The 14281-nt window shown below is 51.4% G+C and overlaps 2 protein-coding genes and 3 non-coding genes across 6 annotated transcripts; 1 reads left to right on the top strand and 4 right to left on the bottom strand.

Annotated features, from left to right (window-relative positions):
- Positions 1 to 1304: 1304 nt before the first annotated feature.
- On the bottom strand, positions 1305 to 1419 carry LOC128943414 (U5 spliceosomal RNA). The gene has a single exon (XR_008483712.1). It is a non-coding gene; the product is annotated as a U5 spliceosomal RNA (small nuclear RNA).
- Positions 1420 to 1856: 437 nt separating this feature from the next.
- Positions 1857 to 1970, bottom strand: LOC128943404 (U5 spliceosomal RNA). The gene has a single exon (XR_008483702.1). It is a non-coding gene; the product is annotated as a U5 spliceosomal RNA (small nuclear RNA).
- A 397-nt stretch (positions 1971 to 2367) lies between these two features.
- On the bottom strand, positions 2368 to 4654 carry ARMH1 (armadillo like helical domain containing 1). Its single transcript, XM_054285500.1, is given in 7 exon segments — positions 2368 to 2396; positions 3277 to 3405; positions 3543 to 3708; positions 3849 to 4020; positions 4536 to 4564; positions 4567 to 4624; positions 4626 to 4654. Coding segments are annotated over 7 exon segments (612 nt in total).
- On the bottom strand, positions 2774 to 2888 carry LOC128943403 (U5 spliceosomal RNA). Its single transcript, XR_008483701.1, has one exon. It is a non-coding gene; the product is annotated as a U5 spliceosomal RNA (small nuclear RNA).
- Positions 4655 to 7995: 3341 nt separating the features above from the next.
- TMEM53 (transmembrane protein 53) lies at positions 7996 to 13314 on the top strand. Of its 2 annotated transcripts, none has more exons than XM_054285810.1 (3): positions 7996 to 8080; positions 8527 to 8639; positions 10462 to 13314. In XM_054285810.1, exons 1-3 carry the CDS (start codon positions 8023 to 8025, stop codon positions 11122 to 11124), a joined length of 834 nt encoding a protein of 277 aa, XP_054141785.1. In that variant the 5' UTR covers positions 7996 to 8022; the 3' UTR covers positions 11125 to 13314. The 2 variants fall into 2 exon arrangements, with proteins under 2 accessions (XP_054141785.1, XP_054141786.1); XM_054285811.1 differs by having other exon boundaries at positions 8004 to 8080; positions 8530 to 8639.
- Positions 13315 to 14281: the final 967 nt, after the last annotated feature.

The raw sequence follows: 14281 nt of genomic DNA, 5'->3' as shown, positions 1-14281 counted from the left end.
CAGCTGTGCATGGTTTGACAATCATTTAAAACTGGGGCTTGCTGAGAACCAACTGCTTAATGATCAGTGGAAACTTCCTGGTGTATATTAAAGTCTGGCAAGTTTCCTGTGTCACCATAAAAACGCCAACTCAAACATCACCACCCTTACTTCTGAGAGGATGTCACTGGAAAACTCCTCAGGTTTGCCTCCCTGCCTGCTAAGAATTTTCTGCCATTTGCTTTTGCAGAAAAGGTGTTCTAACAGCACTATCTTGTGGACACTGCAGGAAATTCACACTGAATAAAGCAATTTTAGTGCAAATAGCTGAATTTCATTGAGGACTATGCAGTCAATGATAGGCACTAGGTTTTCCAGTGGGTGGCTGATGTTATAAAAGGGTGTTTCACTGCTGGCTGTGGCTCCCAGCTGTGGGGAGAATACAGTGGCCATGAGCAATGCAGCACCCTTCAGCCCTGTGTAGGACAGATGTTGCTTCCAGGCCTAGCCAAGGGTGCCAGTACACAAGGCCAGTCAGATTTCACATCTCCCTATAAATAAAATTTCAAGCCAGTTCCAGTGGCAGGTGTAGGGAGGGTATGAGCACTTCTACCTGCAGGCAGCTACTCTGTCTCATTCCCAAACACCCCTTTCCAATCAGCTTAGAGCTGCAGACTTGACAGAGCTGGGACACTCAGCAGGGAGGAGTGCCAGAGGTGAATGGGTGAATCTTTCCTGGGAGGAACCTGTCCCAGTCCTTTCCTACTGAAAGGATACCACTTCTCTAAGGTTCTTTTTATGGTCTTGTGGATTCTGCTCCAGCGTCCCACCCAATGACTTTTGTGGCAGCTGCCTGTTAAACATACTCTCTCAGCCAAAGTGTGCTGTGTGTGCATGTGGACCATTAGGAAGGAGAGAATGATGCTTTGAAACACATCTAAGATGTTAGAGGTGGAGTTACTCTGCTAGCATGAAAGGAGGATGGATGTACTTTTTCAGGAGACACTGTGGCTACATATAATGATCAATGCACAGGCTGCAGCTCAGGCAGTCTGGGCTATTGTGGCCTGCATGGCTGAGCTGGAACTGTTCACCATCCTCAGCAGCAGCCCTCAGCGCTTCTCCGGAGGCCTGCAGGGTGGCATTAGTGCTGCAGGCAACCCCATCCTGGACGCGGGCAGCCCTTGCTGCTGCACCCCGCGCCGCAGGGGACAGCATCCTGTGCCCCCTTGCCAGTCTGGGGATGACGGACCCGGAACAAAAGCATCCGCTGCCCCATCCGGGTATATACAATTATTGATTCTATTATTAACCGAAATAAATGTAGCTCCACCGAAATGGAGCCTCAAAAAATTTCTCGACACTCGTGCCTGTTCCTCTCCACGGAAATCTTTAGTAAAAGGCGAAAGATTTATACGATCTGAAGAGAAACCAGAGTATGCCCGCACACCCATCTCCGACATTGCCCCCGTCTGCTGCACCCCACATAGGTGAGGGCGAGGCCAGCCCGCCCGGGGGTCCCGGCCCCGCATCCCCGCCCGGCCCGGCCCCGCGGGGCGCACACGCCGGGCAGCCCTCAGAGCCCGGGGAGGGACAGCGGCCGCAGCCCCGGAGAGCGGCGAGGCCGCGGAGCACCCTGGGCACGCTGGGCATGCAAATCAGCCCCGGAACGGCGCGGCCGGAAGGAGCGGGAGGAGCCGGCGGCGCTGAGGGGCGGGGCGGGTTGGTGTTGCTGACATCGGTGCCGCAGCACGGCCATTATCCACACGGGCCCAACCGCTAGGGTTGGTTTATATTCCCCATTGCCGCAATTAATCGCCAACAACCCACCCCAATGAACGCTCAGCATTTGCTCTTTCTTTAACCGGAAATGGTTAGCTCCACTGTAATGGAGCCACAAAAATTTTCGTAAGACTCGTACGCGTTTCTCTCCACTGAAATCTTTAGTAAAAGGAGAAAGATTTATACGATCTGAAGAGAAACTGGAGAACAGCCATGCTGCACCCCGCACATATGCCCACTCCCCGCTGCCGCCCCACAAGACACGGCGACCTTCACTCAGTTCCTTTCCCTACTTCCCTCGCCTTCCGGAGCCTCACCCGGCTCGGCACCAGCCCCCGGCCGGTACCACAGCCCGGCTGGCCCGAGCCCGGAGCGGCGGCGCTCGGCGGGGCCGGCTCGGTGCTGCCCGCCCTGCACCCCGGGATGCTGATCACACCAAGCCCGGTGCTTCCTGCCCTGCTGCCGGGGCGGGGGGGAGCGAAGAGGGGCAGCTGGGGACAAAGCGAGCCGGGAGCGGATAAGGACCCCACGGCGCTCGGGTCTGGTCGCATCGTCGCCACGGCAAGCAGAAGCCGCGCAGAGGCAAAAAGTCGGCTCTGGGAAACGTCACCATACGCCGCCGCCACGGATCAGAGCTAGACAGAGAGGGGAGCTTGCGGTAGGGGTCCCACGGAGGGTGCTGAGCCTGGGCGGGCTGGAGTGCCCGGGACTGCCGGGCAGACCCCGGCTGTCGCTTCTCCCGGAGTCTGAACCGCGGGCACGCAGCTGCTCCGCTGCACCGCCCGGGCCAGGAGGAGGGGTTCCCGGTCCCCGTTCCGTCACGGCCAGCTTCTGACCCGACACGGGCAGTGAGGCGGCCAACCGGGCGGGGGTAGGGGCGGTGCGGATGGAGCCGTGAACGCAGAGTCCGTGCTGCCGAGAGCAGGACCAGAGCAGATTGCGCGTCAGGCCCGGAACCCAGCAGCTTTATAAAAAAATTGTAGTTTGCTCTATCTTTAACCGGAATAGGGGTAGCTCCACCGAAATGGAGCCTCAAAAAATTTCTCGACACTCGTGCCTGTTCCTCTCCACGGAAATCTTTAGTAAAAGGCGAAAGATTTATACGATCTGAAGAGAAACCAGAGTATGCCTGTGATGGGGCCCTCGGCCGGTACCCAGTCCCGGCTGTCCCTCCAAGATACAGCGACACCGATTGCTCCCAGATTCGACCCTCTGCTGCCTCGTCCCGTTCTCCCGGCAGTGCTCAGAGCTCAGCCTGGCACCGGAGCAGCGGTACCGGGGAGCGGCGGCCCGAACGGTACCGTGTGCGCGGCACCCCCGCGCGGTGCACCCTGGGTATGCAAATTATCCCGAATAGTAATAAGGCGCCCCGCCCCGCCCAGCCCCGTGTCGGTCGCAGCCAGGCCGGATCGGGGCCCCGGGGACGCTCGACGGGGACCGCCCGTGCCCGCCCTTCGCCCCCGGTACACTTGGCAAGCTACCCCACACCGCCCACGGTGGGTCGGCAGATCTTACCTTTGTACTGGACCTCCGGGTGTACTGAGCAGAGCACACCCAGCACGGGCTCCATGAACAGACCGGGCACATCTCCCATCCTGTCCTGGGGGGAAGGGGCATAGTGACTGGGACAGTCTTCACAGAGTTCTCCAGACTTCTCTTCCAGGCAGTAGGGCTACCCAGTGCAGCCAGAATGCCAAGGAGACAGGCACAGCTCCTGCCTGAGCAGGGATGGACGCAGGTGGTAACACTGCCCGTTGCCCCCAGCAAGGCCCACTCCTCACCTGCCTGAGCCCCGTGCTGGGCTTGGGGGGCGGTACACAACAGCACAGCTTCGAGGCCTTGCGAATCTTGGCTCTGGTACTTGGGGTTGCTGTGGCCCAAAGAGTCCAGCAGAACCTGTGCATCTTTTTGACCTGCTGCTGTGTTGGAGGCGTTTAAGAACTTGGTCTGGGCTTGCACCCTTGTGCTGAGAAAGAGATGCCATCGGCAGGCAGAGGGAAGGGAATGGCTCAGTGCAGCAAGCAGCCCCACGGGCCAGAGGTCAGGGAGAACATCCTTGCCTGGATGAGGACAAAGCACAAATGGACATGCTGTGTGCCACAGCTTTCACAAATGAGCTCCTCATACTCCCTGCCAGTGTCTCCAGTGAGCAACAGCAGCTTTATAAACCCTCTTTTGTCCTCTTCTTTTAGGTGGTTCAGCCTCAGTATTTCCAGAGGAATCAAGACACCTCTGATCTCCAGAAATTCAGTAAGGTATCTGTGGCTTCAAGGCTGCAAGAATAAGGAGAACAAGGCCAGAAATGTCACTTGCCTTGGAGCCCATCTTCCTCTGCCAGCATGCCATGTCCTGGCAGCCATCACCTCCCATCTCACTGCAGTGGGTAGAGGTCTGAACTGGATACCGTCTCTGCAGAAGAGCATGGACCGTCCTCTTGCAGGCAGGCAGAGGCAGCACACTCACCCACATGTGAGAAAAACACTGATTCTGGGTTCTTGAGAGATGGGTTACATGGCTTTCCCTTCAGTTCCATCTTTTGATAACCAGGGCGTTTTTTAAGCCTGCATAATGTGGCTGGATGTGGATGTCTCTGTCTCCATAAAAGCTTATTCTTTAAACAACTTTTCAGTAGAGACCTTGCCCATCCTCTCCATCTCACTACCACACCACCTCCAGCTGTCCAAGGAAACAGATGCAGCATCCTGAGCCACACCGTTAGGTGAGCCAGAAACAATCTGGCTCTCTGGGAACTCCAGCTCCAGCTCTGGTCCTGCCTTGTTTTAATGAAGCTGTTGAGGATGCAACAGTTGTTTGAGCAACTTTGTGGGCACTATCCCATTCCTGCAGGAAAACCATGATGGCTAATGGCTTTCTGCTCTTTGACAGATGCCATGATCTCTTCTGCCTAGAGAAAAATGAGAAAGAAGTGTAAAAAGGTCTGTGAAGAAAGACTGTACAAATGAATTATCACTAGAACCACATTTTAAATCTCTGCCAAATAATATGAAAGCAATTAGTAACCATTTAATCTCATTTCTCTTATACTCATTTCATAGATAGGAAAACTAGCAAAAGGAGAGTTCCTGAGATGTCTGAAGCTGCACAATGAATCTGTGACAGACTTGAGATTATTTTCCTGGGCAGGTGGTTTCACCACAGTTCTTTTCTCTGCTCTGCTAATAAAGTAATTTTGATGTTACCCATTACCCCAGCCCTGTTTCTCACTAGCCTCATGATATGAACACTGCGTCTCATATCTGACCTGCCAGGGAGTAAATAGAGTGAAATGAGAGCAGAAATAAGTATGGATTTATGGGGAGTGACAGGGTCAAGGGGGCTGTAAATGCCTGTTAGCACAGCAGCACAGCCCTCACTCACCTGCTGGAGCAACAGCCATGTGGACATCTACCCCAGGAACATGTGCCTGGCCTTGGCAGGGGAAAGTGCTTTGGCACCCTTTAGCATGCCAGACATTTGCTCCCTTTTTTCCCTATTTAATTTTCCTGACATGTTTTTAAACAATCTAAAAAGCTAAAATGATAAGAGCTATAAGCAAGAAAACAGAAGTTCCAGAAACATCCCTTGTCTGCACTTCTTATTTCTTGTCTGCACTTCTTATTTCTTCACACAGGTGTTAAATAAACAAATCTACATTTTCCCAAGTGTCTTTGGCACACTTTTTGGCTCAGTATGATACCCTTTAGCGCAGTTTGACAAATGTGAAGGTGCTCTTAGTAAGGGAGATGGAATACCAGAGACTGAGCTTCCATTTGTGTGGCAATCCCACAGCTGTGCATGATTCTGGCTGGAGGACACTGACCAGGCTCAAGGAGCCTCACAGTTAAACACCAGGCTCTGAGGGATAAGGTCACATACAGTGCCATTAACACAGGTGCCTTGTCCTCCACCAAGCTGTATCAACATGCCTAAGGATAAGAAAGGAATTCACACCTTGTCTAATGCACTTCTTGGGCTTCCTACCTAACAAAAGCACCATTTATATTTTATTTAAGTGTGGTTTATTGAGAAAAAGGGTTAACATAAATCTTTGTGTTTCAGAATAAAAAGTTTCTTTCAATGTAATACAAATCATCAAGATTACCAATTTCCCATTTACAAAGTTCTTAAGCCTTTTCTCCTAGTATCTGCATAAAAATTTCAAATCAGTTCCAAAGTATCCCCAAGATACCTGCTCAAAAGTAACTTTATACTCCTCTTACCTGAACCAGGCTGAAAACAACCACTGAGATGTTAACATGTATCTCAGTGCCTAAAAACAAACAAGTAAAGTCTCCAAAAAGCTGTCTGAGAAACAGTGCTTGAGAATTAGGATGAGATGGAATTTCATTTGGGAATTAACGGTCTGTGTTCTGTAAGGCATCTGTGTCCTTGGCAGGGCATTTTCAGGACCTCCTTTGCAGGGAAGCAGGTTTAAAATAAATCCATTTTCCCAAAATAGTTGTGATTGAAAATGTTATTAGCCATAACAAATGTTAGTGCTGACAGGAGAATGGCCTGTTAGGGGCCTCTGCTGAAACAGTCAAGTGAAAGTCATATTTCACATTATTGCAAGCATTTTCCTGTGATTTACAGAATATTTGTGAAACATTACTTGCAAGGCATATGATTGATATTGAGAGAACAGCTCGTGTGTAGGGGGAATCTGTATTTCACAGAGACTGTTTGCATGAAATTTACAGTCCCATAAAGTGCTCCTCTGTCCTCAACAGAGATCTAGTTAAAAGAACTTTACAGTCTGAAACATCCCAAAATTGATTGTAAATTAAGGTTTCTGTATTTATGTTTAAGATGCTGGTGGTGTAATGCTGCAGTAACCCCCTCACACTACTCAGAAATACTAGTACCAGCCTCTGGACGTGAGGATTTTAGTGATACAACGGGCTTGCCTATGAATCAATGGAAAAAAAAAGAAAAAAATTTGAAACAATGATGACATGGCTTCAGAGGATACAGTGGTGTCTGTTTCTGGCTGCTGTAATAGCAGCATTTGCTGACATAGGAATATTTAAGCCAACATTGCAAAGTACCCTGAAAATGTACATTAATGTTTTTATTATGAACATTTTACACATGGGAACGTGCAGACACAGGGAAGTTAAATTACTTGCCTGAATCATTTGTCAGTGCTAGCATCAATCTGTAACTCTTGGTTGTTGGCTTCAAGCTCTGCTGTCAACAGTGCTGGGCGGCCACCCAGTCCACTGGACCTAATAATCAAAACAAGGCTAGGTCAGGGCAGGGCAGGGCTTTATTCCTGCCAAGAAAAAAACAGTGATTTAGGAACTGTCTCTGGCAATTCAGCAGTTCTTTACATCCAGAGTTCTGCTTAATCATCAGATTGAGATCAAAAGGCACACTGGTGCTGCTTCAGCCTCACACCAAGTGTGAGGTGCCAGGGAATGATGGCCTTGGACTCATGGAAGGACAGAGTGGCAGTGATTTGGTGTTACCTTTGCATCTTACAACATCAAGGTTGTGCCCGGCCTCAGGCAGAACTTAGGGCCTGTTTCCCTGGCAGCTTTCCTCCTTTCCTGGCACACCCCAAGTCCTCCATGCACAGTGCACCTTCCTCAGTGTACCCCAACACCCCCAGCCCCTCAGCCACGGTCCCGCCGGGCCTTCTCTGACCCGCATGTCCTGCCTGTGGCCCCACAGCCACAGCCCCAAACCCAGCCCTGCCTCATTCCAGCCGGGCCCTGCACTGTCCCCTGCATCCATCCACATCTGATCCATTGCAACCTCAGCATTCCCTGCCCCAGGCCACCATCCCACAGCCCCTCCTGACCCAAACACCCAGAGCAGGGCCAACAACCTCTCTCACCCTCATGCCCGTCGTATCCCTGGGCCTCCCTGGCTGCCATCCCCGCTCCAGGCCCTACAGTTCCCCTCAGCCCCCCCCGGCTGACATCCCCGCTCCCGGCCCTGCCGTTCCCCTCAGCCCGGCCCTGCGGCCCCCGCCCGCCTCAGCCCCGCGCCCCGGCCCCGAGGGGGCGGTTACCCCGCAGAATGACTGACAAGCGGCTGAACCAATCGCTGCCAGACTTTCTCCCCCTGCCCAATGGGTGGCCAGCGGGCGGGGCGCTGAGCCGATGCTAAGGGCGCGTTGCTAAGGAAGAGGGAGGCGGGTAGGGGGCGGGGCAAATGATGAGGTGGGGTGGGTGCTTTCCCTGCCCATTGGCTGCTGGGAGGCAGGTGGGCGGGGCTTCCGGGGGGGGCGGAAGCGGCGGCCGGTGCGCGGCCATGGGCACCCGCGGGCTGAGGGACGCCGTGGTGGAGCTGCAGCCGGGACAGGCCCGCGGTGCGGGGGCGAGCGGGACCGGGGACACCGTGACAGCGGGGAGGGGGCGGGCGGAGGAGAGGCGGTGTGGGAGGAGGAGCCGTGGGGCATTGGTTCTCCGGCAGGTGTCTGGCAGTGCCTGGAGCGCAGGGCAGGACGCTCCCCTGTTCCCCCTGGAAGCGGCAGCAGCCGCCGCTGTCTCTCCGGGAGGCGGGAGGAGCGGTGTCGCCCCCGCAGGGAGCAGCTCGGAGCCGGCTTTGCGGCACTGCAGAGCGGTGGGAGCTGCAGGGGCTGAGGCTGGGCTGTGCAGTTCGCCCACGGAGTGAAACCGGCGTGAGGCAATGCTCGGAACTGAGCGAGCAGCCAGGCTCATGCTTGCTTCACTATTGCCTCTAAACTGTAGTAACCAGGCGAGCTGCTGTGAGCTGTGCTCGGGCAGCTGCTGTAACGCTTGTGGTCTGTTGCAGAAGGCAGCGCAGACAGAGGGCCTGCCGAGGGCCGGCCCGTGGTCATCCTCCTGGGCTGGGCCGGCTGCCAGGACAAATACCTGGCCAAATACAGCGCAGTCTACCGCCAGAAGGTGAGTGCCCTGTCTGTGTCTCCATGACACTGTCATACTGTGAAACGGCCTCATTTTTGTGTGTAGGTAAAGTCTCTCTGAAGCCTCTCTTGTCGGCTCATGGGGAGTGAGTGAGAGTTCTGCTGTCATTGAAAGCTCCTTGTCTCTCTCAGCGCGGGCAGTGTTATCTAACAGCTGCTGATGTCACCTTTGTGTGTGCAGCCAAGGCAGAAATACTTCCCTGGAGAAACTTTCAGCTGCTGTGTGACTCACTGAAGTATCTTAAGGCTTTTAAAGTTGTGGGATTATTCAGGAATGACATGAACTGTGTTAGTTTTCCAAACAGGTAAACATGCAGGCAAAGATTCTGTGTTTACTGCTTGCTGTTAGGCCACAGCACAGACGTGGTGAGGCTGGGGTGGGAACTGACAGAACACATTGGCATCTGTCATGTCTTTGGCTCTTCCTTCCTGTGAAAATGATTCATCTAAATGTTGTAAGCCAAATAATTTTATCCTGTCTGTGAAACAGGCATCCTGTGATAGTCATAGCTGCTCACTAGGAATTCCTTGTGTTTGAATTAGAGAGATCTGTCCTACTGCCAGTTCCCTAGGTTATGATATTTTCCTTTCTAATACTGTATTTTACTGGAATGATGCCAGCTTGTAGCATGGGGACCCAGTGAAACATTAGAATTTTTTTTCTTGGCCAGCAGGGAATATTGTATATATCCAAATCTGTTCCAACTATAGGTGGTAAAGTTTGTACATTAACAAGTCTATTGTTAATGTGTAATCCAGTGCAGTAGTCATTAATTGGCTTGATCTAGTGAAGAATTAGTTGTTAAGTGGCTTTAAGATGCTGCTGAGCGGATGAGGAGCACGTTACAGGGCAGCATGACAACTTCTTGGAAAACACTTTTCCCTCAGAAAGAATATAGAAATGGGAAAGGAGAGGATGGTTTTTCTTAGCTCACTAAGAGGAATAGGCTGTAGCCATGACAAGATTGTAGAGAAGGCTTTGATTTGAGAACTTGGTGTCCTCTTCTAACTCGTTCACTGTTTAGGGAGCTCTGGGGGGGTTGTTTTGGTGACTTTGCTTTGTCCTTGTCAGTGTGTAATGTGATGTGATGTGTCAGTGAGCTCAGGTGATGGAAAAGGTCTAAAGCATGTATAAATGTAGTTCCATCTGCTCTATTTTGAAACTCTTCCAAGATCCTATTTCCAAATCTGTACCTAAATGTAAGGCAGTTGCTCAGGAGTTCTGAGTCCTTGAGCCAGAGCTCTTTCTTTGCACAGCTGGAGTGTTTCAGGAAGGTCTACAAAAATCATGTTGGTGTTTGTTGGTGGGCAGTCTTAGAGACAGCTGCAAACAAGTGCACCCAAGGAGAAGAGGAGTTCCTCTTTCTTCTTATATTTGCTTCAGTGCGATGAGCTGGATGTGTACCAGAGCAGGCTCGTCTTACCAAAACAGCTGATGCTGAAGGTCTGTGCATCAGGGAGATGGTTTTCTTCTCTGGGGTGAAGATTAACACTCATAAAAATGGGTGGCAGTGTCCTCAGGGGTTGTGCCAGTTAGCACAAGATTTGAAAGGGTCTCAGACATGACCAAAGCCAGGCCTCTGCCACTGCAGAGGCCTTTTCATAATACTGTGTGCTATGATGATTAATGTAATCTATATTCATGTCAGTGCCTTGCTGCTGACACTGAAGACTTTCTTCTGGCCCTGTGGTTTCTGTTGAAAACCTGTCCCAAATTTTCATGTTCTTTGTACTGCTGCTTGCCTACTCTCTGTAATTTGCAGCACAGCCTAAACGTGTGTGGGGTCTCTTTCTGTTCTCAGGGCTGCACGGTCATCCGCTACACAGCTCCATGGAGGATGGTATTCTTCTCCGAGACCTTTGGCATCAGATCCCTGCAGACCCCAGCCAGACAACTCCTGGAGCTGCTCTTTGACCACAGAGTTGAGAGCAGACCGGTTCTTTTCCACGTTTTCAGCAATGGAGGTGTCATGCTGTACCGTTACATCCTCGAGGCGCTCCACACCCACACGCCCTTCCAGAGCCTCAGGGTGGCCGGCACCATTTTCGACAGCGCCCCTGGCAGAAGAAACTTGCGAGGAGCCCTTCGTGCCCTGGCAACTGTCCTGGCCTCCATGAACGTGCTGCTCAGGTATCTCCTGCTGTTCACTTTTGCCACCACGGCCGTCGTGCTGCGGGTCCTGCTGTACCCCCTGACGCGCTTCCTCCACGAGAGCCACTACGACGCCCTGCTGAAGGCGCCCTCGCGCTGGCCCGAGCTCTACCTCTACTCCCAGGCCGACCTCATCATCAAGGCCAGCGACATTGAGCTCATGGCCAGCGCCCGGGAGCAGCTCGGGGTTCCTGTGAAAGCCGTGGACTTCTCAGACTCGCCGCACGTCAGCCACATGCGGGTGTACCCCGCCTACTACCGCGGCCTCTGCAGCGCCTTCCTGGCTGACTGTGCCGGGGGCTCGCCTCCCTAGTGCTCTCATCACCTGCAGTGTTTGCCTCTCCTTGCTCAGCTCCCATGGGAAATGTCACCTCCTTTGCTTTTGTGTCTTTGAAATGAGGGACGTAGAGGCTCCTTGTTTGGTTTGGTTTGTTGTTTTTTTTTCCCCTACCGTCTACAAGTCTGAAAGCCTCCAGCCTGGCCTTTGGACCAGCCACGTTAGAGCAGAAAGGAGATATGGATTAATTTAAAGTCCTGAAGGTGAAATCCTGTCATGGTTCATGTTGATGTGCTCTACCAAGGTGTCACAGACCAGAATCTCACACTGAGTAATATTTGTTTCTTCCTGTCTCTTTTTGTTCTCTGCTCTCCATGTTGTCTCCTTGTCCCTGATGTCCAAGGTGCATGTTCTGCTGCTTGTATTAATTTTACAATACAACTCTTCCATGTCTTTGTTGTTTTGTTGTTTTTTTTTTCTCTCTCTGCCATTTCTTTTATCCTGCAATGAGCAAACAGAGCCAAGTCTGCAGGACTTTCTGCTCTTCTAACTGCATCTCAGCTCTTGTACTCTCCTTGCTGGAGATCAGGCCCTGAAACCAAGTGTAGGACCAGGAGAAGGTGTGTGTAGGGCAGTATGACCAGACTGTGATCTGGTTCCATTTAATTGCTGAGATAAAACAGTCAAAGCTCTCTGATCCTTGGTGGGAGCTCAAATGTTTCTGATAACTTTTGTGTTCTTCAAGGTTTAAGCTAACATTTTTGATTGTGTCTAGTGTTTTATTTTTCTTCCTTCCAGTCTTTTGTGTGTTCTGCTGAGTAGTTTTGCTTTCTTGGAGAGCTACTTATTTGTTAATTGTATGTCTTTAAGCAGCCTATATTTTGCATCTGGATATTCAGGGAAAATTTTTGGATTACAGCTGTGCCAGACCCCAGAAACAGAGAGGTGGAACTGCAGAAGAAGATGGAACTGTCCCTTGGAGCTATGCTTTATACTGGGTATTTCTTAAATCACCTCCAGCCTACAAATGACCATGAAATATGATGGTTTTGTCCATAATGCTCTCTTCAGATGATCAGTCTTTGCAGTCCATGCAACGTGTACAAGAAATTAATTCCTTCCACCCAGTGAAAAAGTAGCTCATTGCACTGTACTTGATGTTTGGGTTTAGGTTTTATTGTTTATTTGGGGGAGAAGTGGGGATAAAGACCCTGAAGAGCCTGCTGATATGTTTATGCTATGTCACAGTGTAATAAGCTAATTAATAACATGGTGAACAAGTTTAGCCAACTTTAAATTGCCAGGAGGAAGCTCTGGAGGGCTGTGACATGGGCCTGCTTGAACAAGGAACTGCCCTAGGGAGGCAGGCACGTAAACAGCAGGAGGAGTTTTGCAAAGGTTCTGCCAGGGGGTGGCTGTGCTGCTCCTGCCCACCCTTGGGGTGCTGTCATCCACAATTACAAAACTCCTGCTGTTCTGGACTGAAATGCAGAGGGGGAAGTCCTTGGGAAGCACTAAAATAATTTGGAAGTTTAGCACAAGAACTGTAACACCTCACAGAAGTGAAAGCACGGGGTGAGTGGCAGTGGTGACCACACAGCTGGTTTGTAGCAGACTGTTGTGACAATGCTCATTTGTCACAGAATAACCCCCTGAGGGAGGGTTGGGCTGTATATGGGATAAGTGAGAATTAACTGAAAAGGGCCTGATGACCTGGTTTGTCTTTTATTTTTTAAAAGTGAAAACTGTCTCCAGGCACAGGAGCTTGTTGCTGGGGACCCAGTCTTCTGTAGTGTGATCCCAGTTCCGGCTCCCACTGTGACAATGGGGTGTGAGGGCTACTCTGTGGTAAGAGCCTCCAGCCTTGCCCTTTTCATGCAGGAATTCTCATTTCTAGGGTTTGCACCTGTAAAATCCAGGCATGGTCCCCTATCTCCAGAAGGGCCATCAGAGATCTCCCAGCTTTTTAAAGCAGGTCCTGGTTTGTGCTGTCAGTGCTGTAACTCCTGAACTGTGATGTGTTCATCTGCCTTTTCAGAGATCTGGGCTGGGGCTTCTCAGCGTCCAGCCTGTTTGTGGCACTGTGAACACTCCTGGGGAACAGAGGGGATAAAAGTTATTTAACCAGCACTTGCCATCATGCTGGTTTCTACAGGTTCAGTATTTACAGATCAGTTAAACACTCCATAATATATGCCTCTGAATTAATACAATTGTTCCTGGGAATCTGCTGCTCCTGTTTATTGCTGTGGGTGTTGAACTTCTATTTAAGGGCTTGGGCTGTTGCAGAACATGGCTGGCAGGAGCTGGAGCTACACCCTCTGCCCTGCCTGACAGGATGGTGAGCCTTGCTCTGGGAAAAGCCTCACATGCCAGCTGCACCTTCCTTCCTCACTTTCACCTCCCCAGCACGGTGTTGCCACTTCCCCAGCTCAGCCCTGCTTCCCCACTTTCCAGGCAAGCAGGCAGGGAGTGCTGCCTGCTGCAGCTCTGCAGTCAGAGGTGTCCTGAGCTTTGCCAACAGGAATGTGCTCACAGGCCTTTCCACTGCTGCAGAAGTGACTTGAAATTGGGAGCTGATTTGTGTACACAGCTCTCTGAGAGCAGGGTGATCTCGGCCAAGCCAGTGATTTACAGCACCAGTCTTCTGAGTGGGTTTTGTTTTCTGAGTCCCAGCAAGTTTTAATTCCAATTGTGAGCGCTGTGTGATAAGCTGGCCTCTGCTTTCCTGTACTGTGTGTGCCCCCACCTTCCTGCCCTCCCTATTCCTGGGGCTTATTTGAAACAGAAGGTTAATAACTTGGAGTCTGAAGGCACATGGCTGAGAACTGATCCAAGCACTACTGGATTTACAAAAACCCAGCCTCAGACCCTTAATCCTTGCTAAACTGTCACGGTTTGGCGCAGCCGGTGTTCCTAAAGAGCTTCAGCCTGAACACTGAAAGCCCAAAGGTTGTGGTATCTTGGCAAATCCAGGTAAATCTCTGAGATGAGCTATGGGGAGGAGGGGCACTGCAGATCTGTTCACTGGGAGGAAAAAATGCAGCATCCCTGGGCTTGCCTCGAGGGTAGGCAGTGGGATGTGGTCCAGAGCTTGTTTTCCTGCAGTCCAGCCCTCATGTGCAGGCTGTGAAATGGTGTGGGTGGAACACCAGCAGTGCTGGGAGAGGAGGATGCTCACAGCTGGTTACCA

This window comes from Melozone crissalis, unplaced genomic scaffold, assembly GCF_028551555.1.
Source record: "Melozone crissalis strain CALT ecotype California unplaced genomic scaffold, PUWL_Pcris_2 ptg000045l_1, whole genome shotgun sequence".
Lineage (NCBI taxonomy): Eukaryota > Metazoa > Chordata > Aves > Passeriformes > Passerellidae > Melozone > Melozone crissalis.
This window is presented reverse-complemented; position numbering and strand designations above follow the sequence as displayed.